Source organism: Schistocerca cancellata, chromosome 3, assembly GCF_023864275.1.
Source record: "Schistocerca cancellata isolate TAMUIC-IGC-003103 chromosome 3, iqSchCanc2.1, whole genome shotgun sequence".
Lineage (NCBI taxonomy): Eukaryota > Metazoa > Arthropoda > Insecta > Orthoptera > Acrididae > Schistocerca > Schistocerca cancellata.
Genome location: NC_064628.1, coordinates 121,976,054 through 122,003,626, shown reverse-complemented (window position 1 = coordinate 122,003,626; position 27,573 = coordinate 121,976,054). Strand labels below are relative to the sequence as shown.

General features: G+C 40.9%; 1 protein-coding gene across 1 annotated transcript in view; it reads right to left on the bottom strand.

Moving 5' to 3' along the window:
* The window catches only part of LOC126177145 (phosphatidylinositide phosphatase SAC2), a 371,512-nt gene that overhangs the window by 246,616 nt on the left and 97,323 nt on the right, over positions 1 to 27,573 (bottom strand). Inside the window, exon 6 of the mRNA XM_049924417.1 lies at positions 23,643 to 23,835. Within this exon, the coding sequence (XP_049780374.1) occupies positions 23,643 to 23,835 (193 nt within the window). The remainder of the gene's footprint in view (positions 1 to 23,642; positions 23,836 to 27,573) is intronic.

Here is a 27,573-nt window from a genome sequence, read left to right as displayed (position 1 = left end):
CCCCTTCTTTTTCATAAGGAAAACCATCACAGGCATTGGCTACCTCAGTATTCTTTCTTTGTGGCTTCTGCCTCAATTGCAAGAAGATTCCAACATCATTATCTAGTAACAATATACTGCACCTCCTCTCTTCCACTTGGCTGTATGATAACACCTAAACACATCTACCTGGTAAATGGCTCAACTGTGCAGGTGCTGATAAAGTGTGGTGCACATGGCCACCACTATCACCAGACTTAACTCCATAATGGTGTATATGTGGACAAAGAAATAAAATTACAGGATTTCCTGATTAAAAATACAAGTTCTCCTCAGTGAATACACACTTTTTCCACATTAAATGACAATATACCTTCATCATTCCTTTGAATGGTTAAGATTTTATATACCGGCCTAGAACTGTCTGGTGCTTTAAAAACGAACCCGGTAAATAAAAACCTTTGACGTGCAGCAGCATGTACACTGCAATTTTCATATTACAAAAGTATAAATCAGAATTCCACGAAACCGAGATTGAGTTGCACTTTTGTAAGCCAATCATGGCTCATTTCATGTGATCTAGCTAGCGGGTGAAAGCAGATGTTCAGTGCAAAGGACACGTGATGTAGTCAGTCTACAGTAACATCACTGTTAAGTAGTGTGGACACACACATAGGGAAAGCTGATAGTTGAAATTAATATACATAGTGCAACAAGAAGAAAAGTTAGGCTTTCACATATGATACTGGTCTCAAACATTAATGAGCTTTCACATACAGTATTGGTGGTTTTTTTTGTGCGTGTCACACTTTAAGATACATCACACACATGTGCCGATAAAACTTTAAATAACAACATAAATGGCTGGTCCTCTGAGCTTGAAATTCTTCTAACTTGCTAGTTCTCAAAGAGTGAAGCTTGAAATGAGAGTCAAACGCTATGTGGTTCAAGAATGTCATCACACATTTTCACATGTAACATAATTTACCTTGCATAGAAGGAAATTTGCTTTGAAAGTAACACTTTTCAAACCATCATTCATAATTTATTCCTGTAACCTGTTAGGAATAGGATCGTTGCAGCAGTTGCTATAGAGTGCCAGGAAACAGGCATTCCGTGCGTGTGCAGTTATGACAACACAGCAAGCCTGTATTTCCCATGCATAAAGCACAAAGAGGTCTTACATTACATCATAAAGTAAACACAACATCAGAGGATATTCCAAAAGCATTGGAATTTCGTACACCATACTAGAATGCATAATTTGACTTGAAGTGCGCATTTGTATGTCCAGATTCATAATGAAGTAGGCCTCAACCAGGTATTAAGCTTTTCCACGTGGTTTTCTTCGGGTACAAGTACTATATTACCTCATGTTTGGTTCTTTATTGTGGAATAATGTCATACATGTCAAAAGATGAAAACGTGCACTGTAAATTCAGCAAACAGTTGAAACTAGCCAATAGTATGGAATGAAACACACTCCATTTCAAATAAATTGACTGCCTCCGTGGAAAAGATTAGTAAAAGCCAAATTTCTTTAGCAAACCAACAAAAATTACTTCATAATTATGCAACATGATTAATGCTTGACTGCCAAAAATGTGAAAATAAAATAAAATTTCAAAACTTAAACTGATGACATAAATTAGCCTTCCATAATTATGGGAATGTATTTTAATTCACTTGATAGTTCCCAGACGCAGATATCCGTTAGGGTTTTTTTTTATGTGAGAGCTGTAAACAAAGAGAAAACAGTAAAATCACTAAATGTAAACATGCATCTCAAAGACTACCCTGTCCCCACTACAACCCAGACTGCTCTGCGCACGCAGGAGTCTGGCAGCTTGAGCGTGCGCACTAGTAACATTTTTCCAGGTAGCACCTGGCTGCTTGTTGCTACTGCTGATACATATAACAGCCACACTTCAAGTAGACAGAAGTAGGAGAAGGTTCTGCTCGTATGTGACTCAACTGCACATGGGCATGAGCCCACTGGCAACTGTTCAAACAAACCTAATGTAAATAGTTTGTGACATCAGCGCACATCTTAGGTAGTTTGTTGTAATTAAGTATTACATAGTCTTCATCCAAAAGCCTTTGACACATTTTGCTGTTGGCAGATGCTCGTATATACAATGTGTTGTTTTGTTGTAAATGGTGCATTTCCTTTGCAGCTTAAGTAGTAGTTGCTGCTGTCGTCGTCATCCTCCCCTCTTGTTTTTGTTTCATTGATGCAGTACTTTTCTCCAGTAGCAGGAAACAGTAATATTCTTTGTTAGAGTATCGGTTGTTACCAGTCAAAATTATAAAACTTAACTGAAAACTGAAATTCCCGGAATTCTAAGAAATTCCTGTGTTTTTTCCCAGTTTTCTCATAGATCAAAAAATGCCAGAGTTTTTCCTGGATTTCCTGGTTGTCCCTGAGCACATACACTCTGCTCCATGCTATTTTTTATGGGGTTTTGTCCCACACCTGCCACAATCGTTGCTACAGCTATGACAGTGAATCGCGGCAGCAGTGGAGTATTACCAGCAACATGTTGCAGAAGGTTTGGGAAGAGTATGAATATTGTCTCAAAGTTTGCCATGTGACTCAAGAAGCACATTTTAAGACCCTGCAGCCTGTAAAAAATAACTATCAGAGATACTCTATTAATATGATAATGTTTGAAGCACGTAAGTTATACCATTTCATTTGTATTAATTTTTGAAAATCTTAAGTTCTTCTGTGCTCACCCTCCACATTATAAAAAGCATTTAAGCAACTTTCCACACACCACTGTCAGGATCTATCAACTACAGACATTAAGGTTACATGAAATTCATATTTCTGAGTCCAAGTTTTCCAATGAATTGCAGAAGCGAATAATGAGCGCGTTGTGTTACTTTGTTATAAAATATTTCAGGGTTTCCAGTTTACTGCCTGATGTTGACTGGCAACCTATCACAGACTTTTGCATTAAAATATTAAACTCCATCCCCAGAGTGGTACAGGGATGCTTCCCACCTGACCTACACTACATCCTAGCCCATCTCTAGGCCACTCTCAATCCCAAACCCTTGCCACAGGGATTATACCCCAATGGAAGGTGTAGGTGCAAGATCTGCCCAATCCATCCACCTAGTACTTCCTATTCCAGTTCTGTTACAGGGTTATCCTAACCCACCAGAGGCCGGACCGCTTATGAAAGCGGCCGTGTATAGTATACTCTGCTGCTATGATTGCACAGCTTTTTATATTGGTATGACTACCGACCAGCTGCCCACCAGGACGAACAGCCACTGCCAAACTGGCCAGGAACATGGCAGACCACTCTGTAGCACAATATGCAGCTAAATATAGAATGCTCTTTTTTAATGGCTACTTCACAAGCCAAACCATCTCGATCCTCTCCACCACCACCAGTTTTTCTTAACTGTGCACATGTGAGTTATCCTTATAACACATTCTACACTCCTGAAATTATCCCACCCTCAACCTACAGTAACCTACTATACCAACATCCTCCACCTAACAGTTTCTGCCCACTCTGTCACCCTATTCATGTCCCCTCACCCTATGCACCCACCAGACTTTCCCTTTCCCTGCTCTCCCCCCCCCCCCCCAACTTCCCATCCTCCTAACACTAAGAGCTCTCCCCTCGCCCCCCCCCCCCCCCACCAATAGCCTGCTATCCCTTCCCCTTTCTTGCAACATTCCAGATTGCCACTCAACGTGGCAGTTGCATTCTGGTCCAAGTTGCAGGAGATGGCAGTCACGCGCATGAGGAGTGCTTGCTTGTGTTACTGTGTGTGTGTGTGTGTGTGTGTGTGTGTGTGTGTGTGTGTGAGGTGTGCTTGCTTGTGTGAATGTGTGTGTGTTTTCTTTTCTAAAGAAAACTAAATGTGTAACAGTCTTTTCATTGTACCTGTCTGCAACTCAACATGTCATCTTTACAGTGAGAAAGAATCTATCCTTTTCCTAATACTATTGGTGTTCCAAGATTGTTTCCATTGCTTGATTTTCTGTGTAAAGTAAGATTTACTTAATACTGCATAAATATAAATTCCTGGAAATTCTAAGGGAAGAAGTGATATACAGAGAAAATAAAAGGTTATCCATAGCTTGTACAGGACCTAGATTGTAATTATAAGAATTTAAGGACATGAAAGGGAAGCATTATGTTGAGAAGAGTATGGAAAAGCACTGTAGCCTATCTCTAATGTTATTCAGTCTGTATACTGAGCAAGCATGAAGAAATTTGGACGGGAGGTTAACGTTCAGGAAGAATAAATAAAAACTTTGAGGTTTGCCAATGACATAGTTATAGCATAGACAGCAATGGACTTGGGTAGTACCTTGAAAAGTGGGCATAAGATGAGGATCAGGTGAAGTTAAAAAGGGAGGGGGGGGGTAATGGGGTGTAGTAAATTACTTGAGGCAATGCTGAGGAAATTAGAAAATGAAACACAAAAACTATTAAATAAGCTTCATTATTTGGGCAGCAAAATAACTGATGACAGTTGAAGTAGAGAAGATATAAAATGCAGACTGGCAATAAAAAAATAAAAAAATAAAATAAAATAAAATAAAAAATTAAAAAAACTGAAATCTGTTAACACTGAATATAAACAGATGTAAACTTCCTTTTCTCTAGGTATTTGTCTGGAGTGTAGCCATGTGCAGAAGTGGAACATGGACAATATACAGTTCACACAAGAAGATTGTACAAGCTCTTGAAATGGAGATTAGTTTGAGGTATTGAATAAAATTGAGGATAAAACGAATTTATGGCACAGTTCATAGGACACATACTGAAGTATTAAGAAACTGTCAAAATGGAAACGGAAGGAAACATGGTGGGTAAAATTGAAGAGGTTGCAGTAGTTATGCAGAGATGAATAGCCTTGCACAAAGCAGATTAGCAGAGACAGCTGGATAACCTCAGACTTCAAACTGGGGGGGGGGGGGGGGGAGTAACAAAAGCAGCAGCACACATACGACAAGTGCACTCTGAACATTTAATATATCAGACACACTGTTTATCAAAATTTTCCACAAATGATAAGAAAATTGTCAGAGGATGGTGAACTTTACCAGTCTTTATTCACTTCTCAAATGTTTCCAACAATTATTACAGGGAAACTATGAGTGTAAAAATTTTCAACTGATTTGTGTGCCATTTTATTGAAATATAATAACATGAGTTTTGTTTTAATTGATGAAATGACACTTCAGCAATTCCGTGACCTTGTCCCCATATGACTGTGCAGACTTCAGATGTCTATCAACTTTTGGTGTTAATGTTCCAGTATATGATACATGTGATGTTTTTGTAAGATTATGTGCTAATAAATTTTAATCAACATTTAGAAAAGTGATTACTTACAAAAAAGATAGGGTCAAGTTCAGCTATAAATCTACAATTGTACTTTATGTTACCTCAAATAGTGATTTTAATATTTGTGGAAAATAAAAAGAGAGAGATGCAAGGGCAAGTTTGAGGTGGAATGCAGGTGCCCTAATGCCTACATTGAGCAAGGTATGTGGGTTGACTGGAACCTTGATTGTTCTGTTTGATGCCACAGGCACACACAAATGGTAAGTACCATTTCACCTCAGAGGAGTTCACGATCTGTGTAAACTTTGTAGGTTGATGACTACAAAGCCTTAGTTGACCATTATATTACTTCCTTTCAGTTTCTCTCCTCCTATTTTCATGTCTTCTTTAAATTATAATTTCATTCACTATCTTATCTGAAATTATTAAATAACTGGGCCCCAACTAAAGCTCCAGCAACAGCACAGCTGTTGCACACTCTCTTTTGTAAGTGTCACTTAAAGACTATGCAGACAATAGATTGTAATAAATAGCAGTAATTCATGCATCTTTTGCAATGACATTAATTTGTCATGGTCTGCTTGGAGATAACTACGAAGTAGGGTGAAATGAAATGTCTACCTCAATGTTAAACACATGAACAGCCACTCAGTACAAACATAGATATGTATCTCACAGGTGTTCCTTAGCGTAAACAGTCTGCAGAACACTTACATTTACAATGAGTATTTGGACAAACGGGTAGTGAGATACAGATAGTTAATGTTACTATAAAACCAGAGAAAAGGTACAATCTGACTTTATGGTGCTGGATGTTAACCTTTTCACATCAAAGAGGGGAAGGGTAGGAGGAGTGGATGGTACCCTTATACAGTAGTTGAACGACTAGGGCAACTAAGAGCCACAGTAGCACAATATGCTTGCAACAAGAAAAACTATGCTTTGATCATGCTGAGTGGAACACAGAGGAGTATATTTAAAGAGACAGCATCTGAGGAAGCTCAAGAATCAGGTATGGATCCTTAAAAAAGTAAGAGTAAGTTAACTCAAAACATAAAAGAAAAGAGGTGTATAATAATAAGCAGGGGAACAGCCTTATATATAAATATATTGCTTAATGCATAGGGCAGGTGTAACAAGAAAGAACTAAACCGAAATGGAGGAAAATGGACTAATGTGTAGGAACACTATCACTGTGAAAATTGAATAGTTATTAGGAAACAGACTACTGAGGAAAGTGATGTACTTGATAGTGTTTACAGAAGCAGAATATTGTTGGTTTTAAGTTTTATTCCAAAGGTGGAAAATAGAGGACCCTACCTAACCTGTAGTGCCAGTACTGGTTAAAAAACTAATAATAAGGATGGAGTTGCCTGAGAAGTGTGTGCCACTCCTCATGTAGGTAATAACGGAACAAATCTGTTAGTATAATTATTAAACTAGTAATTTAATAATAATTTTTCAGATAGGTAGTGAAGTACACACCATTCTTTTGTTTCATTAGTAAATACTTTGGACCAAATTGCAGACAGTTAGTAAAATGCAACTGCAGTTTTCATATCAAATCAAGGCATTATTGCTTGTTCATAAGAAAATGCCAAATACTGCAGAAACAAATATAAGTAACAATCTGAGCAGTTTACTGTGGAACTTGGAAAACCATTTCAAAGTATACCAAATTAACAATTCCAGCTAGCTAGCAACAAGAAAGAGCTGCCTTGAAGCAAACATATATAGGAAACAATGAATACTTGTGCTAGTAGAAAAGTTAGTTAAATTCTCCATTTAGCTCCCTGCTATTTTGTTCTAATATGCAGGTTATCCAGAGTGGTAAAGATACATAAATAATGACCTTAAAAGGAATGAATCAATACAAAATTGAAACTCTCTACATACTAAAACACTTAATTTGTTAACATCAGTATTCAGTGCATTACAAAATATTTTTCTAATTTTCTACAATAAATGTATTTGTTTTAGCTCTACACAAAACTTTAAGTTTGTAAAAGTTGACATACTACCTGCTGGCATCTTTCTTGTGTTCTACATCCAACATTTAATGACTTTTCAAACCTTTCACAAGGCCAAGTTCGTTGGTTGGTTTAAAAGAGAGGGGGGGGGGGGGGGGGAGATAGGGAGGGGGGGAGAACCAAACTGCTAGGTCATCGATCCCTTGTTCCAATTAAAATAATTCCACAAGGGTAGGAGTAAAATAACTGAGACATACAGAACACAGCTAGGAAAAAGGAGAAAACCACAAGACGGACAGAAGGGCAACAAACAATAAAATCGAAAAAAATCAGACAAGAAGGCCACAGACACACGCAAGAAACATGTAAAAGAGATCAAAACAAGAGAGCAGATTACCATGGCTGGCTGACCATGGGAATAAAAAGGAGAAGCCAGCACTAGGGTGGAGGACACAGAGGGACAAAGGACATGTGCTAAAACTTAGATCAAATTATAAAACACACCCTCACGAATAAAACTTAAAACTAAACCTGCTGTTGAGGCATTGTTGCCCAACACTGAAGGTAGGGTACTGGGAAAGTTAGAAGTGGGCAGTCCAGCAACAGGTGGACGACCGTCATTTGTGAACCACAGTGACACCGAGGTGGGTCCTCGCAACAGAGAAGGTAACCATGCATTAGCCACATATGCCCAATGCGAAGCCAGCAGAGGACAACTGATTTCCTACGAGAGGACCGCATGGAAGACTTCCACACATTCGTCTCCTTGGGGGGGTAACACACAGTTTGTTGTGCGTACTGTTATGCCATTCTGTCTCCCAAAGCCAAGAATCCCTGTGGCGTAAGACAGAACGCAGGTCAGTTTCGGAGATGCCCATCTCCAGAAGTGGTTTCCGTGTAGCCTATTTGGCCAGCCTGTCAGCAAGTTCGTTGCCTGGGATTTCAACTTGTCCTGGGGTCCACATAAACACCACTGAACAACGGGACTGTTCCAGGGCATAGAGCGGCTCCTGAATGGATGCTACCAAAGGATGGCAGGGTAGCACTGGTCGAGAGGTTGTTGGCTGCTCAAGGAGTCAGTACACAGGAGAAATGACTCGCCAGGGCAAGAGCAGATGTGCTCGAGTGCACGGGATATGGCCGCCACCTCTGCAGAGAAAACACTGCAGCCATCGGGCAAGGAGTGCTGTTCAACATGTCCTCCATGAACGTACGCAAAGCATACATGGCCATCAGCCATTGATCTGTTGGTGTAAACCACTTCATGGCCCCTGTACATGTCGAGAATTGAGAGGAAGTTGTTGCGGAGAGCCACAGAGTTAGCGGAGTCCTTAGGGCAATGCGAGAGGTCTCGAAGAATCAGTGGCCTAAGTGTACAGCATGGAGGTGTGTGTGAATGGACGTTGAGGAGAGGGGGTAATGGGAAGGACTCCAGTTCAGACAGAAGCCACCAGACACAAACCTAAATCGTAAGCCCTGACCTAAGCCGCCGATGCAGGAGATGAACCACTATGGTTGGGAAAAGCAGACAGTAATTTGGATGCACAGGAGAACTAAGAATGTGTACAACGTAATTGGCGAGCAGCTGTGCATGCCTAACCTTCAATGGAGGGACTCCGGCCTCCACCAGGACACTGATCCCCGGACTCATTCTAAAAGCTCCCATAGCTAGGTGAATGCCACAATGGCACACTGGGTCGAGTAAATTCAACACTGAGGGCGCCGCCAAACCATAAACCAGACTCCCATAGTCAAGCCAGGATTGAACAAGGGCACTGTAGAGCTGCAGCAGCGTAGAGCAATCTGCAGCCCAGTTGGTGTTGCTCAAGCAGTGGAGCGCATTGAGATGCTGACAGCACTGCAGCTTAAGCTGACAAAAGTGAGGTAGCCAAGTCAATCAGGCATGAAAAACCAGTCCTAAGAATTGATATGTCTCCACCACAGTGAATGGATCATCATTAAGGTAAAGTTCTGGTTCTGGATGAACGTTGTGACACCGACAGAAATGCATGATACACAACTTCGGGGCTGAAAACTGGAAGCCATAGGCAAAGAACCCATGACCGCACCTTGTGAATGGCTCCCTCTAGGTGCTGCTCAACAATTCCAGTAGTGGAGCAGCAGTACAAAATGCGGAAGTCATCTGCATACAGAGAAGGTGAGACCGACAGCCTGCTAGACCTTTAATAGCCACTAAAAATAGAGAGAGACTCGATACAGAGCCCAGCGGAATGCCGTTCTCCTGAATATAAGGGGAACTATGGGAGGCACCAACTTGGACACGGAAAGTACGGAGCAACAGGAAACTGTGGATAAAAATCTGAAAATTGGGAGTGGGCCCCAGAGACCAAACTCATACAATGTGGCAATGATATGTCGCCACCAAGTTGTGTCATATGCTTTATGTAAATCAAAAAAGACACCAACCAGATGTTGGCGTCTGAAAAGGGCTGTTCAGATGGCAGATGCAAGGGACACAAGATTATGAGTGGTAGAGCGACCCTGGCGGAAGCCACCCTGACATGGAGCCAGTAGGTCACGTGACTCCAGGACCCAGCCCAACCACCAACACACCATACATTCCAGCAACTTACAAAGAACATTGATGAGGTTGATGGGCCGGTAGCTATCCACCTCAAGCGGGTTTTGAGTAAGTTTGAGCACCCGAATGATAGTGCTCTCGCGCCATTGCAATGGAAAGATGCCATAGCACCAGATCTGGTTGAAGATGAATAGGGGATGTTGCTTGTAGTCAGACAAGAGATGTTTAATCATCTGACTGTGGATCCGATCCGGCTCAGGAGCTGTGTCGGGGCAATGTGCAAGGGCACTGAGGAGCTCCCATACTGTAAATGTGGCATTATAGGGTTCACTGTGATGTGTAGTGAACAAGAGGACTTTCTTTTCTATCTGCTGTTTGAGGGTGCGAAAGGCTGGGGGATAGTTCTCCAATGCAGAGGCTTGAGCATAGTGCTCAGCAAAATGTTCGGCAAAGTGCTTGGCAATCGCATTTGCGTCAGTAGATAAAATGCCACTGATGTTAATGCCAGGGACACCTGATGGGGTATCCAAAAAAAAAAGTCTGATCTTCGTCCAGACTTGAGAACGTGATGTATGGCGCCCAATGGTCGACACATACCTCTCCTAACAATCCTGTTTCTGTCGTTTTATAAGCTGGCGAACACTGGCACGGAGCCGCTTACAGGCTATTAGGTGCTCTAGGGAAGGGTGTCGCTGTAGAGCTCACCGATGCTCTATATTTGCCTCAGTGACTTCCGGTGACCACCAAGGGACTGTCTTTCGCCAGGAGAACCCTAAAGAATGAGGGATCACATTTTCCATCGCAGAAACTATCGTTGTAGTGACCTGCTCAACTACAACATCGAGGGCACCATGTGGGGCAATTTCAGTGGTGACAGCAGAGGTGAAGGCTTCCCAGTCTGCCTTGTTTAAAGCCCATTTGGGTAGGCATCCATGGGCATGACGCCCGGGTAGTGACAGGAAGATGGGGAAATGGTCACTACCATTCAGGTCATCATGTGCTCTCCAGTGGATAGATGGAAGAAGGCCAGTACTGCTAACTGAGAGATCAATGGCCGAATATGTGCCATGTGCCACACTGAAATTTGTGGGGCACCTGCATTTAAGAGGCAGAGGTCGAACTGTGACAGTAAATTTTCAACTTCCCTACCTCGGCCAGTATGCATGGCACCACCCCACAACGGGTGATGCACGTTAAAATCGCCCAAAAGTAGGAAAGGTTCAAGGAGTTGGTCAATCAGTGCAACCAATACATTTAGGGGTACTACATCATCTGGAGGACGATATACATTGCAGACAGTTACTTCCTGCGTCGTCCTTATCCTGACAGCCACAGCTTCATGAGGGGTTTGAAGGGGCAAAGGTTCACTACATGCTCAGTTTAGGACATAGACGCAAACTCTGCCTGACACTCAATTATAGTCACTACGGTTCCTGTAATATCCCTTATAACCACGGAGGGCAGGGGTCTGCACTGCTGGGAACCATGTTTTCTGGACGGCAATGCAGAAAGCAGGTGTAAAGCTTAACAGTTGCCATAGCTCAACCAGGTGGTGGAAAAAACCACTGCAATTCCACTGGATGATTACGTGATCATGAGACTAGGAAGGTATGAAACACTTAATGAGGCAGTCTATGCCTCTCAAGGCCTAGTGAGATCTAGGTCCTCAGTGGATGCCAAAATCTTCACCTCATCCTCAGACACAGAGCTTGTAGGTAGTGGTGGTGTGGGTGCCACTGAAGTGCCTTGGTTCTTGGGGGTCTTTTTCTTTTTAGGTTTCTCATACTGCTTCTTAGGTTTGTCCAGCTGGGAGGGCTTCACTGATTCAGTCTCAGGGACTGAGGAGGACCGTGAAGCCCTATGACCAGCAACCTGTGGTTGCTTCAGCCATTGGCAGTTGTCAGCTTTGCCACTGGTAGGAACCTGGCGAGGGAGTGACCCAAGGGATCCCTTCCTGGTGAGAGGACCAAATGGTTCAAATGGCTCTGAGCACTATGGGACTCAACATCTTAGGTCATAAGTCCCCTAGAACGTAGAATACTTAAACCTAACTAACCTAAGGACATCACACACACCCATGCCCGAGGCAGGATTCGAACCTGTGACCGTAGCAGTCCCGCGGTTCCGGACTGCAGCGCCAGAACAGCTAGACCACCGCGGCCGGCGGCGAGAGGACCAAAGAAGGCTTACGCTTCTACAGTTGATAATTGGGGACTAACATCCCCAATGGTTGGGGGGTGTTGCTCCTGAAGTAGGTTGTGCAGGAGCAACAGGGAGGGAAGTGCCCCCCGCCATCAAGGGCACAGGTGGAGTCTGATCACTGAGAGCCAACCGTACGCAGCAGAACGGAGGATGGCAGAACCATTGTCGTAGCAGTGGCGTAGGTTGACATCAATGCACAGGATGTAGCCTCTCATATTTTCTCTTAGCCTCAGTGTGAGTCAGTTGTATTCAATTATTTTTCTTTCTTTCTGGAGAATCCTGCAGTCTGGAGAGCAAGGCAAATGGTGCTCTCTGCAGTTGACACAGACGGGAGCAGGGCACAGGGAGTATTGGGATTTGAAGGATGTCCACAATCCCGACAGGTGACACTGGAAGTACAGTGGGAAGATGTATGCCCGAACCCCCAGCACTTAAGCATCGTATCGCGGAGGCTTTACGTCACAGAGGTAGACCATCACCTTGACCTTCTCGGGTAATGTGTCACCCTCAAAGGCCAAGATGAAGGTACCAGTGGACCCGCCGGACGAAAAGGACACCTCTTCGCTCTAAATTGGTGCGCAGCTCAATATCAGACTTCAAAATAAGGTCCCTGTGAAATATGATACTCTGGACCATATTTAAGCTCTTATGGGGTGCGACGGAAACAGAAACATCCTCCAGCTTCTCACAGGCGAGTAGTGCCCGTATCTGGACAGAGGATGCTGTTTTGATCAAGAACAGCCCTGACTGCATTTTGGACAATCCCTCCACCTCCCCAAACTTGTCCTCTAAATTCCCCACAAAAAACTGAGGTTCCATTGACAAGAAAGAATCCCCATCGATTCTCGTACATACGAGGTACCGGGCTGAATAAGCTTCACTGCCATCCTTAGCCTGGAGTTTCTCTCATGGTGCGGCCAGGAGGGGGGGGGGGGGGGGTGATTTGGGGTCGTATTTCTTAGCATTGAAGTTAGACCCAGATCGTTTAGAGACTGCTGGTATTTGACCACCAGCAAGAGATAACGTACTGCACTTCAAGGCGTGTCATCCGCCCTGATGCCACCCACTCCTATCAGAGGCCCTCCCCACGGGCACCACCCAGCCACAGCAAGGGCCACCTAGCAGGGAGTCCTGATGCCCCAGGGTGACAGGCATCTACTCCTTGGCACACCTGGGGAGTTAATGGCGCAGGCATCAGCAGAGCGATCCCTGTGTGGTCAGGGAGCTACAAACAATGGGGTACGTGGCGGCCCCACCAGAACAGACTAGCTATCGTGCTGGATATCAGGCACAAACAAGTTAAGAAGTCCATTATCGTCGACAGAAAGCGATATTGCACAGAGGATGGAGGAAAATGCACCCAGGATGGATGAAAACGCACCAACAGCTGGAGAATGAGTGGAACTGCAGATCCATGTCGACAAAGGATGCAAGAAGTCTCAGTGCCTGATGGACACTGTGCATCATGTAAGGCGCCCTTGCGCAATTGGCTTGCTCTTCGGGAAAATTTTGAAAAATGGAGGGCAAACCCTACAGGGGACCATCACATAAAGGCTGAAACGTGCGAGACTCCTTTTAGTCACCTCTTATGACATGCATGTGTACCTAGGGCCTATTCTAACCCCTGGACCCACAGGGGGGTCAGGGTAAGTGGCTATTGAAATAGAGAAATCATCGAACAAATGTTGGCTGAAGAACCTGGGACAGAAGCCAACTGGCAATACGTAAACAAGTGGTCACCAAAGCCTCAATGGTTTTCTGAAAGTTGTTCTTCACTTCACATGGTGATGTGTGTATTTCCAAAATTTTTGTGGCCATTTATATTTTTTTAATACATGCACTTTTTTTTCCTCCATTTTCTCCCTGTGCTTATTACACTGATTTTCTATACTGTCCTTCGGTTCTGCAAATGAAGCAGTAGTTGTAACTTTTTTAAAGCGTAAGTCATACAATAGAAACTCCAGGTTCAAGTGGCCGAAAGCTTAACTTATGTTTAAGTGACTTTTAGTAGTGCCTGTCTGCAACTTATCATATCTTTAAAGTAAGGTGCAATCTACCTGTTGATTTTTATTTGCATTTCCCCATACACAAATAACCAGCCCAGTCATCATTTGCTTATTCTTCAGTAACACATTTTTCTCTTTTGTAGCGTATGTACTAATCAGTTTTCTATTTCCTTCCATTCTGTTCTGCTCAATTACATGGACCAGTTTTGTCACTCTTGAGCATTTTTTTTTGTTTAATTCATTGTTTTTTACTTAACCATTAACACCTTGCACAAATTTCTCATCAGCTATATGAATCTTATTTGCAATCCAGCATTGTCCAAACACAGTGAGAGACCCCTTTATTATCTGAACACTTCACACAAATCTCATCTACCTTTAAAAAAAAAATCAGGGCCACCATCTCTACTATATCATTTTTTACCAGACCACCAGTCACTAATTTAATTTCATGAACATCTCCAGAATTTTAATTAGAGGATAGGTTGTCTGGAGAGATCAGCAACCTTAGTGCTTAAAAAAAAAAAAAACTAAACTCCTCCTGAACAGGTCATGAAGGCCCAACATTAATTATGGTACCGACCGGCCACCATGTCATCCTCAGCCCATAGGCGTCACTGGATGCAGATATGGAGGGGCATGTGGTCAGCACACCGCTCTCCCAGCCGTATGTCAATTTCCAAGACCAGAGCCACTACTTCTCAATCAAGTAGCTCCTCTGTCTCACAAGAGCTGAGTGCACCCCGCTTGCCAACAGTGCTCAGCAGACCGGATGGCCACCCATCCAAGTGCTAACCCAGCACGAAAGCGCTTAATTTCGGTGATCTGACAGGAACTGGTGCTACCACGGCAGCAAGGCCATTGGCGCCTTAGTGCTTAAAAACAGTTTATTTTCTATAACTGTTGCATTCAGTCACGTTGGAGTAGAACAAGTAGTCATATTACACACACTAATATTTATTACCCCCCCCCCCCCATGAGCCATGGACCTTGCCATTGGTGGGGAGGCTTGCGTGCCTCAACGATACAGATAGCCCTACCGTAGGTGCAACCATAACGGAGGGGTATCTGTTGAGAGGCCAGACAATCGTGTGGTTCCTGGAGAGGGGCAGCAGCCTTTTCATTAGTTGCAGGGGCAACAGTCTGGATGATTGACTGATCTAGCCTTGTAACACTAACCAAAACGGCGTTGCTGTGCTGGTACTGCGAATGGCTGAAAACAAGGGGAAACTACGGCCGTAATTTTTCCCGAGGGCATGCAGCTTAATTTACTGTACGGTTAAATGATGATGGCGTCCTCTTGGGTAAAATATTCTGGAGGTAAAATAGTCCCCCATTCAGATCTCCAGGCGGGGACTACTCAAGAGGACGTCGTTATCAGGAGAAAGAATACTGGCATTCTACGGATCGGAGCGTGGAATGTCAGATCCCTTAATCGGGCAGGTAGGTTAGAAAATTTAAAAAGGGAAATGGATAGGTTAAAGTTAGATATAGTAGGAATTAGTGAAGTTCGGTGGCAGGAGGAACAAGACTTTTGGTCAGGTGAATACAGGGTTATAAATACAAAATCAAATAGGGGTAATGCAGGAGTATGTTTAATAATGAATAAAAAAATAGGAGTGCGGGTAAGCTACTACAAACAGCATAGTGAACGCATTATTGTGTCCAAGACAGACACGAAGCCCACGCCTACTACAGTAGTACAAGTTTATATGCCAACTACCTCTGCAGATGACGATGAAATTGATGAAATGTATGAGGAGATAAAAGAAATTATTCAGGTAGTGAAGGGAGACGAAAAATTAATACTCATGGGTGATTGAAATTCGAGAGTAGGAAAAGGGAGAGAAGGAAACATACTAGGTGTATTTGGATTGCGGCTAAGAAATGAAATAGAAAGCCGCCTGGTAGAATTTTGCGCAAAGCATAAGTTAATCATGGCTAACACTTGGTTCAAGAATCATAAAAGAAGGTTGTATACATGGACGAACCGTGGAGATACTAAAAGGTATCAGATAGATTATATAATGGTAAGACAGAGATTTAGGAACCACTGAAGAAACTGCAAAAAGGTGGGAATTTAAGGAGATGGGACCTGGATAAACTGAAAGAACCAGAGGTTGTACGGGGAACAATTGACAGGAATGGGGGAAAGAAATACAGTAGAAGACGAATGGGTAGCTTTGAGGGATGAAGTAGTGAAGGCAGCAGAGGATCAAGTAGGTAAAAAGACGAGGGCTAGTAGAAACCCTTGGGTAACAGAAGAAATATTGAATTTAATTGATGAAAGGAGAAAATATAAAAATGCAGTAAATGAAGCAGGCGAAAAGGAATACAAACGTCTCAAAAATGATATCGACAGGAAGTGCAAAATGGCTAAGCAGGGATGGATAGAGGACAAATTTAAGGATGTAGAGGCTTATCTCACTAGGGGTAAGATAGATACTGCCTACAGGAAAATTAAAGAGACCTTTGGAGAAAAGAGAGCAACTTGTATGAATATCAAGAGCTCAGATGGAAACCCAATTCTAAGCAAAGAAGGGAAAGCAGATAGGTGGAAGGAGTATATAGAGGGTCTATACAAGGGCGATGTACTTGAGGACAATATTATGGAAATGGAAGAGGATGTACATGAAGATGAAATTGGAGATACGATACTGCGTGAAGAGTTTGACAGAGCACTGAAAGACCTGAGTTGAAACAAGGCCCCGGGAGTAGACAGCATTCCATTAGAACTACTGACAGCCTTGGGAGAGCCAGTCCTGACAAAACTCTACCATCTGGTGAACAAGATGTATGAGACAGGCGAAATACCCTCAGATTTCAAGAAGAGTATAATAATTCCAATCCCAAAGAAAGCAGGTGTTGACAGATGTGAAAATTACCGAACTATCAGTTTAATAAGTCACAGCTGCAAAATACTAACGCGAATTCATTACAGACGAATGGAAAAACTGATAGAAGCCGACCTCGGGGAAGAGCAGTTTGGATTCCGTGGAAATGTTGGAACACGTGAGGCAATACTGACCCTACGACTTATCTTAGAAGCAAGATTAAGGAAAGGTAAACCTACGTTTCTAGCATTTGTAGACTTAGAGAAAGCTTTTGACAATGTTGACTGGAAATTCTGAAGGTGGCAGGGGTAAAATACAGGGAGCGAAAGGCTATTTACAATTTGTACAGAAACCAGATGGCAGTTACAATAGTCGAGGGGTATGAAAGGGAAGCAGTGGTTGGGAAGGGAGTGAGACAGGGTTGTAGCCTATCCCAGACGTTATTCAATCTGTATATTGAGCACGCAATAAAGGAAACAAAAGAAAAGTTCGGAGTAGGTATTAAAATCCATGGAGAAGAAATAAAAACTTTGACGTTCGCCGGTGACATTGTAATTCTGTCAGAGACAGCAAAGGACTTTGAAGAGGAGTTGAAAGGAATGGACAGTGTCTTGAAAGGAGGGTGTAAGATGAACAACAATAAAAGCAAAATGAGGATAATGGAATGTAGTCAAATTAAGTCGGGTGATGCTGAGGGAATTAGATTAGGAAATGAGACACTTAAAAGTAGTAAAGGAGTTTTGCTATTTAGGGAGTAGAATAACCGATGATGGTCGAAGTAGAGACGATATAAAATGTAGACTGGCAATGGCAAGGAGAGCGTTTCTAAAGAAGAGAAATTTGTTAACGTCTAGTATAGATTTAAGTGTCAGGCAGTCGTTTCTGAAAGTATTTTTATGGTGCGTAGCCATGTATGGAACTGAAACATGGACGATAAACAGTTCGGACAAGAAGAGAATAGAAGCTTTCGAAGTGTGGTGCTACAGAACAATGCTGAAGATTAGATGGGTAGATCACATAACTAATGAGGAGGTATTGAATAGAATTGGGGAGAAGAGGAGCTTGTGGCACAACTTGACTAGAAGAAGGGATCGGTTGGTAGGACATGTTCCGAGACATCGAGGGATAACCAATTTAGTGTTGGAGGGCAGCGTGGAGGGTAAAAATCGTAGAGGGAGACCAAGAGATAAATACACTAAGCAGATTAAGAAGGATGTAGGCTGCAGTAGGTACTGGGAGATTAGATTAGATTAGATTTACTTTCATTCCAATTGATCCGTAGTGAGGAGGTCCTCCAGGATGTGGAACATGTCAGAAAAACAACAATACATGACAAATATTTACAACTAAAACAAATAAGCTAATGTACCATTCCACAGGTCCCAAGTGGAATGATCGTCATTTTTTAATGAACACTAAGAGTCATTTTACAAATACTATTGCACTGAATTTAAAATAAAAAAGTTTTTTATTTATTTATAAGGTAAGAAACATGTAATACAACTACTGTAATACTATTTACAATGAACACATTACTGCACTGAAATGGTGCAGAAGTTAGATTATACTTACACACTTACACACACACAAGCGCGCGCACACACACACACACACACACACACACACACACACACACACACACACACACACACACAAATTTTCAGTGAACACATTACTGCACTGAAATTGTGCAGAAGTTATGTTGTACCAACAAATCAGTTGGTTTTACTAAGAAATTCATCAATGGAGTAGAAGGAGTTTGCCACCAATAAATCCTTTAGGCTTCTCTTAAACTGAATTTCATTGGTTGTTAAGCTTTTTATGGATGCTGGCAAGTTATTGAAAATGTGTGTTCCTGAATAATGCACACCTTTTTGTACAAGACTAAGTGACTTTAAATCCTTGTGAAGATTATTCTTATTTCTAGTATTGATTCCATGAATTGAGCTGTTGGTTTGAGAAAGTGATATATTTTTAATGACAAATTTCATTAAGGAATAAATATATTGGGAAGCTGTAGTTAGTATCCCTAGTTCCCTAAAACAGGCTTCTGCAGGATGTTCTTGAGTTCACACCACATATAATTCTTACTGCACGTTTTTGTGCCCGGAAAACTTTAGCTTGGCTTGATGAATTACCCCAAAAAATAATCCCATATGACATTATGGAATGAAAGTAAGCATAGTATGCCAGCTTTTTCATTTTTATATCCCCTATGTCTGACAAAATTCGCATTGCAAACAGAGATTTGTTAAGACGCTTCAGCAGTTCTGTGGTGTGCTCCTCCCAGTTGAATTTATTATCAAGCTGTAATCCCAAGAATTTAACACTGTCCACTTCTTCTATCTTCTTGTCATCGTATGTTAGACATATACTCTTGGGACACCCCTTACAAGTAGTAACTGCATGTAGTGTGTTTTTTCAAAGTTTAGTGACAAAGAATTGGCTAGGAACCAGTGATTAATGTCCACAAATATTTTATTGGCTGATCTTTCTAAGACTACACTTGATTTGCTATTTATTGCAATGTTTGTATCATCGGCAAACAAAACAAACTTGGCATCTGGTAATGTTACTGATGAAAGGTCATTGATATACACAAGGAAAAGTAAGGGCCCCAAAATGGAACCTTGTGGAACCCCACATGTAATTAGTTCCCAGTTGGATGATGCCTGATAGCTTGATACATGTCTCTTTCCTAATAACACCCTTTGTTTCCTGCCAGAGATATAAGATTTGAACCATTTTGCAGCATTTCCTGTTACACTATAATATTCTAGTTTACTTAAAAGGATATTGTGATTTACACAGTCAAATGCCTTTGACAGATCACAAAATATACCAGTTGCCTGCAATTTTTTGTCTAATGAATTAAGCACATTTTCACTGCAAGTAAAGATAGCCTTCTCAATATCAGAACCCTTTAGAAATCCAAACTGTGACTTTGACAGTATGTTATTTGAGATAAGATGGTTATAAAGACGACTGTACATTACTTTTTCGAAAATTTTTGAGAATGCTGGCAACAGTGAAATTGGACGGAAATTTGATGCTATTTCTTTATCTCCCTTCTTAAACAGTGGCTTAACTTCAGCATATTTCAGCCATTCAGGAAATATTCCACTGATAAACGACTGGTTACACAGATAGCTTAATATGTTACTTAGCTCAGAATCACATTCTTTAATTAACTTTGTTGATATTTCATCATACCCACTAGATGTTTTTGATTTTAAAGATTTTATGATAGACATTATTTCTGTTGGGGTAGTGAGGGTCAAATTCATATTATGGAAGTTACTTGAAATGTCTGGTCTAAGGTAATCCATAGCAGCATCTACCGAACCTGACAACCCCATCTTTTCAGTAACAGTTATAAAATGTTTCTTAAAAAGTTCTGCAACACTATACACATCTGTCACCAATGTATCATTTACTCTTAATGCTATTTGTTCCTCTTCATGTCTGGTTCTACCGGTCTCCTCCTTCACTATATCCCATATTGTCTTTATTTTGTTATCTGATATGACTATCTTTTCCTTGTAATATATTGGCTTTGACATCCGTATTAAAGTCTTTAATATTTTGCAGTATTTCTTATAATGTGCTATAGCATCAACATGGGAAATGATTGACAGATACAGTTTTCTTTTTGTTTTACATGATACCCCTATTCCTCGAGTAATCCATGGCTTCTTTGTAGACTTTGCTCTAACCTTGGTAAGTTTTGGGGGAAAGCAGTGTTCAAATAAGGTAAGCACTTTATTAGCAAAAATGTTATATTTTTCATGAAACTTGCACAGGATAGAGTAGCATGGAGAGCAGTATCAAACCAGTCTCAGGACTGAAGACCACAACAACAACAACAACATTTATTCAAAGAAAAACAGCATACACCATTAAAGCAGAGAAACTACCTATACTTTTTAAAAGAACAAAAGCTTCTTGACTTTTTGAGTAACGACAATGTCAAAGATAACCAGTCACAAAAATGAAATAATAAAATGAGCTGTTGTCCGTTACTTTAAACCTCAATAACCTCCCAACCTACCCCCCCCCCCCCCCCCCAAAAAAAAAAATAAAAATAAAAATAAAAAAAAATAAAAAAAATTAATAAAAAAATAAACTCTAATCATGCGTATTATTTCACAGTAGTCTCATTTCATAATATTTTCTAATTATGATTTTCATGACTATTCTGATTCACTGGCTTTGTCGACAAGTTAGCTTAATTTTTTATCTCTCAAAATGTATTGAATGTCAACTGTTCCAGCTACTACTTATTGCCACATGAAACTGAGTTTTGTGGCAGTACATTTTGTTCTTGATTTATCTACCTAATTCTTCAAAGACTGAATTTCTTGATTCAGTGCAGCTATCCATTCAGCTGCCTCATCAGAATTAAATGCTTTGTGATAGGGTAACTTTTCAACATTGTCCATTCATAGCACAACTTTTGCGCTTATTCCATATAATCTTTCCCTTTGGAACAAAATATCATTGGATGGTAGTCAAAACTATTTTTTTCTTCATTACATTCTTTCTTGGCCTGCATTGATTACATGAAATTTAAGCATGTTCCAAATGGTTCTGATTACCTTCATTTAATAAAGGCTTTTTTTTCTAAAATTTCCACCTGATCTGGGAAACCATAAAATTCCACTTCAGTGCTTGAATTTTTTATTTCACTTCAGATTTGATCTTCAGTACTTGGAAATAATAATGTTCCTTCATTGTACAGTTCAGTAAGCTCCTTCTGTTCTCTATTTTCTGTCTACAACTTGCCATACAAAAATTCTGTGAATATACAGTCCATAGATTCCATAACCTGTTTCATTTTTGGCATAGAGATCTTGTTTCCGCTGCCATATAGAGTGTATCCAACAAGAATGCCTTTTTCCGCCTTTGAGAATAATGTAGACCAATGGCTTTGTAATGGTATGTGAATGAAAACTTTGCATCCTGTCACACGTAAGTATCATACACTACGCTTTCTACCTGCTCACAATTAACAAGGTCTTTTTTCGTTATATGGATATTTATAACGATGTTTTTTACGTATACCACAGAATATATTAGAAAACAAAGATGATGTGACTTACAAAACGAAAGCACTGGCAGGTTGATAGACACACAAACACAAACACACACACAAAATTCAAGCTTTTGCAACCAGCAGTTGCTTCATCAGGAAAAAGGGAAGGAGAGGAAAAGATGAAAGGATGTGGGTTTTAAGGGAGAGGGTAAGAAGTCATTCCAATCCCAGGAGCAGAAAGACTTAACTTAGGGGGAAAAAAGGACAGGTATACACACACACACACACACACACACACACACACACACACACACCTGCAAATACACAGACACAAGCAGACATTTGTAAAGGCAAAGAGTTTGGGCAGAGATGTCAGTCGAGGCGGAAGTACAAAGGCAAAGATGTTGTTGAATGACAGGTGAGGTATGAGTGGCGGCAACTTGAAATTAGCAGAAGTTGAGGCGTGGCGGGTAACGAGAAGAGAGGATATACTGAAGGGCAAGTTCCCATCTCTGGAGTTCTGACAGGTTGGTGTTAGTGGGAAGTATCCAGATAACCCGGACGGTGTAACACTGTGCCAAGATGTGCTGGTCGTGCACCAAGGCATGTTTAGCCACAGGGTGATCCTCATTACCAACAAACACTGTCTGCCTGTGTCCATTCATGCGAATGGACAGTTTGTTGCTGGTCATTCCCACATAGAAGGCTTCACAGTGTAGGCAGGTCAGTTGGTAAATCACATGGGTGCTTTCACACATGGCTCTGCCTTTGATCGTGTACGCCTTCCGGGTTATAGGACTGGAGTAGGCGGTGGTGGGAGGGTGCATGGGACAAGTTTTACACCGGGGGCGGTTACAAGGGTAGGAGCCAGAGGGTAGGGAAGGTGGTTTGGGGATTTCATAGGGATGAACTAAGAGGTTACGAAGGTTAGGTGGACGGCGGAAAGACACTCTTGGTGGAGTGGGGAGGATTTCATGAAGGATGGATCTCATTTCAGGGCAGGATTTGAGGAAGTCATATCCCTGCTGGAGAGCCACATTCAGAGTCTGATCCAGTCCCGGAAAGTATCCTGTCACAAGTGGGGCACTTTTGGGGTTGTTCTGTGGGAGGTTCTGGATTTGAGGGGATGAGGAAGTGGCTCTGGTTATTTGCTTCTGTACCAGGTCGGGAGGGTAGTTGCGGGATGCGAAAGCTGTTTTCAGGTTGTGGCAAACAAATCTGCTCCCTGAACCATTACACCAACAACCTGAAAACAGCTTTCGCATCCCTCAAGTTTTCTGCATTTGTCTGTTGGAAAATAATTTCCTTCAGTCCAAAACAAGCTGAATGCTATTTACAATTTTTCCTTCAGATATTACACTGCATATTTCTTATGGTGAGTAAAATGTATTTACATATCTTTATTGGCATGTGATGCTTTCTTGGACATATCACAGTCAATAAACATGAAAAAAACATAGCACTATTCATCCTCTTAAATGGACAGTGTGCGCATATTCTATTACATACAGAAAATAATGTCAGGTATCTAACAAGCACACACTATTTTCAGTGGCAAATAGCATAAATTTCTACTCCAACTCTGCAATACTTGGCAAAATGTGCAGATACCATTGGAAACAGAGTCATGCTGTTCTAAACATCAGTACAGTATCTAAACCTACAGGCAAGGTTGCCAATGGATATTAATAAAATACCATCTAATCCTAGACATAAAGAAATGCACAAACAATGTAAGTTAAATATTTACCAGTATTCATGAAAGTCAAATGTAACATATGTGAGTTGTGGATTATTTAACAATAATATGTGATTAGTGTATGCATCCCATATGATCTTCTCCTTCCCATATTGCTCAACAAGATTAATTATGCATACTGGTCCATAAACAGAAACCTCTTCAGAAAAATGCTTTTCAAAAGCACTTTGAGTTTCGGCCTCACCTGTAATATTCAAATGGAACAAGAACAGTTAGTATTGCAGAAAGAAACGTGTTTTTCTCTAAAGCTATGTGTAACAACACTTTGAAAATAATTATAGACTGACAATGGTCAGTTACACATCACAAAAAAAGAACTATTATCAAAGTGTTCTGTAACAAAGTGAAAAGATAAGGAGGACTTATGTTATATGATTTTTTTTTTTTAATAAAACTACTTTCCATCTTTTCAGTCTCAGCCTTTCTGGTGTTTTATTAGTTAGATTTTATGCTATCTCCAACAACTCAAATGGCACTTTTAAAGAGAAACAATTGCTAATGAAATGTTTTCTAAAAATATGAATAAATAAACCAGTGCCACTGTTATCTACCTTCGTTGTATGTATGCACTGTGCTTTTGTATGTCTAATACTAGGACAGTAGTCGGTGCTGTGACAATAAAAGAAGATGGATGGAATATGTGAACTCAATATTATGAAAAGGATCAACTGTTACTCATCATAGGGATGATGATGTTGAGTTGCAGATAGGCACAACAAAAGACTGTTGTACATTTGAGTTTTCAATCAGCCATAAGGCCTCCCCCTTAAGTAGAAAACACACACACTTTCACACAAGCACAAATCACATACACAAGACCACTGTCTCTGGCCACTGAAGCCAGAGTGTTTGTGTGAATGTGTGTGTTTTCTACTTAAGAAGAATGCCTTTTGGTTGAAAGCTTAAATGTACAGCAGTCTTTTTGTTGCGCCTGTCTGCAACCCCAATGTCTCCTCTGTACAGGGAGTACCAATCTATGCTTTTCACAATATTGTCATTATTCCATCCTGGTTTTTCCACTGTTCAAGTTAATCATCACATTTTTTACCAGCTATCCGATCACACAATAGCAGATGTAGGATAATTCAAAGAAAGTCTACACTCAATAGTGTTGAAGTATCAAGCTCACACAATATTAGCTGGAGGCGACTTCAGCCTACTGAGTAGGGATTGGTATGTCTATTGATTCATTGTAGGTGATACAGGCAGTCTTGTGTAGTAGTTATGAACCCAGAACTAATATTAGCTAGTACGACAACTCACACTCAATGGAAATATTTTAGACTTCGCTACAAACAGGCCTGATCTTATTAACAGTGTCAGTATCAACACAGGGATTAGTGATACTGACTCCATCACAGTGATAATAGTTACTAAAGTTAATAAATCCATAAAGAAGGTTAAAAGAGATTTTATGCTGGAAAGAGCAGATGGGAGGTTGCTAGCGTCATCCTTAGACAATGAATGGACATCATTTAGTTCCAATATAATGGAGGAATTATGGGCAAAGTTTAAACTGACTGTGAATTTCATTCTGAAGAACTATGTGCTACATAAGTGGATTGAGGATGGAAAAGACCCATCATGGTTTGATAACAGAATTCAGAAAATGTTGAGAAAACAGACTGTTGCATTCCTAGTTCAAAACAGAATGCAGAAATGCAGACACGCAAAAGTCAGTAAAAATTTTTGCATCTATAAGAAGATGAATCTGTGAAGCATATAACTTCCACCATCATATCTTAGTGAAAGATCTTGCTGAGAAGCTGAGAAAATTAAGGTCCTAAGTAAAATCACTACGCAGGTTAAAGACTTCTAACCAGTCACTCAATCACTGACCAGTCTTGCATTGCAATAGAAGGCAGTAGAAGGAAAGCTAAAGTTTTGAAACTTTATGTTCAAAAAAATCATTCACACAGGAGGATCATACAGACATAAAACTGTTTAACCATCATACAGACTCCCTTATGGAGGACGTAGAAATAAGCACCCCTGATGTTGAGAAGCAATTGAAAGAGTTCAAACAATTATGTTACCAGGTCTGTATGGAATCCCAGTTCAGTATTACAGAGCATTCTCTGGCACTGGCCCCTTACTTAGCTTGCATTTATCATCCAGTGTGAAGTACCAAGGAAGTGGAGAAAAGCAGAGATGACTCCTGTACATGAGAACAGTAAAAGAATGGACCTGTAAAATTACAGACCAATATCCTTAACATCAGTTTGCTGCAGAATTTTTGAGCATGTTCTGAGTTCAAATACAATAACTTTCCTTGAAACAGAAAAGAATCTGTCCACAAATCAGCACAAATTAGAAAGCATCACTCATGTGAAACTCACCTTGCTCTTTCCTCAAATGATACCGTACAAACCATGTATGAAGGACACCAGGCACATTCGATATTTCAAGAGTGTCACAAAGCATTTCACTGCAGACTGTTAGCAAAGTTCTGAACATATAGGATACATTCCTAGATAGATGTAAGGCTCAATGAATTCTTTAGTATGTTATCCTGGAAGGTGAGTGTTCCTCAGAGACAAGGATATCATCAGGAGTGCCCCAGGGAAGATGGGCAGGGTGTACAGTAGTCTGAGTGTCTGTCTGTCTGCTCCTGATGTACCGTATTTACTCAAATCTAAGCCGCACTCGAATCTAAGCCGCACCTGAAAAATGAGACTCGAAATAAAGGAAAAAAAAATTTCCCGAATCTAAGCCGCACCTGAAATTTGAGACTCGAAATTCAAGGGGAGAGAAAAGTTTTAGGCCGCATCTCCAAATCGAAACAAAGTTGGTCCATTGTAATATGATAGACAATTTAGGTCGAATGAATGACGATACAGCTACAGTAGTTTGGTTCGAGTTGTAAGCTTAGCAGTTAAGCTTTACCACGTAGCCACTGCTATGCGTCAGGCGCTCCGTCCGTATTTATACGGATACCCTTCCTTTTTCACGTGCTTCGTCTGGTTTGAATCGATTGCTTATTTTGCTTTGATCTGATAAATGCCGTTTTCTTTGTTATAGGTGTTTGCGTCACTCTTAAGCTGAAAATGCATTACTGCACTGTGTCATGCATTGTTTGTCGCATTCTGATCGTGCGTGTTTACGGCCAGTCGCGGCTCGCGGCATGGCTTGCTTTTGTGCGCGCTACCGCCGCGTACAATTAAAAAAGAGAGAGAGAGAGAGGAATCTTCTCATTAGCGAAACAATGGCAAGAGACTGCTATTTGTTGTTACTTACACTGCTGCTTTCTTTGATAATGATCAACAACAATCAAATAATAGACTGCGTATGATAGAACATGTTCTGAACGAGAGTTTGTGAAAATTTTTCTCCGTTTGAAAATCTTTGCGGCCGGTTGTTTATTACATCAAATTCTGCACAGAAATTACAGTCATCTTAGATTTAAAAATCTAGTCACTTGCCGTGCTTCATTTCTGACTGTATCACTATTAGACATAAGAATAATACGAATATAAACATGACATGATATGTATATTCTTCCACGTTTGCTGTTGTCTCACTCTATAGTTTCGTAGTTTATTAGGCAGACAGGATTTAAATAAGATAGCAGCAAACACGAAAGAATACATGGCAAAATGTTTATATTCGTATTATTCTTATGGTGAAGAGAATACTGTATGTGATTCAAATTTCATCAGGTTCCTATTAGCAACCATCTCTTCTCACAGATAGGAAAAAATTCAGAACGTAGAATTGGCCATATTGACAAACATCCCAAACAGTCTTGCCAGTCAGATTTTCGTAGTACACTGAAATTGTGCTACATTCGAAGATGAACAATACGGAATTTGTATTTACTTCGTTGGCTAATGTATGAAAATGCAGTGGTCGAAACTCGCGGCGGAGAAAAAAGTCTCGTCTTCCACTTTTTTTTAAAAAAAAATTATTTACTGACGCAGAG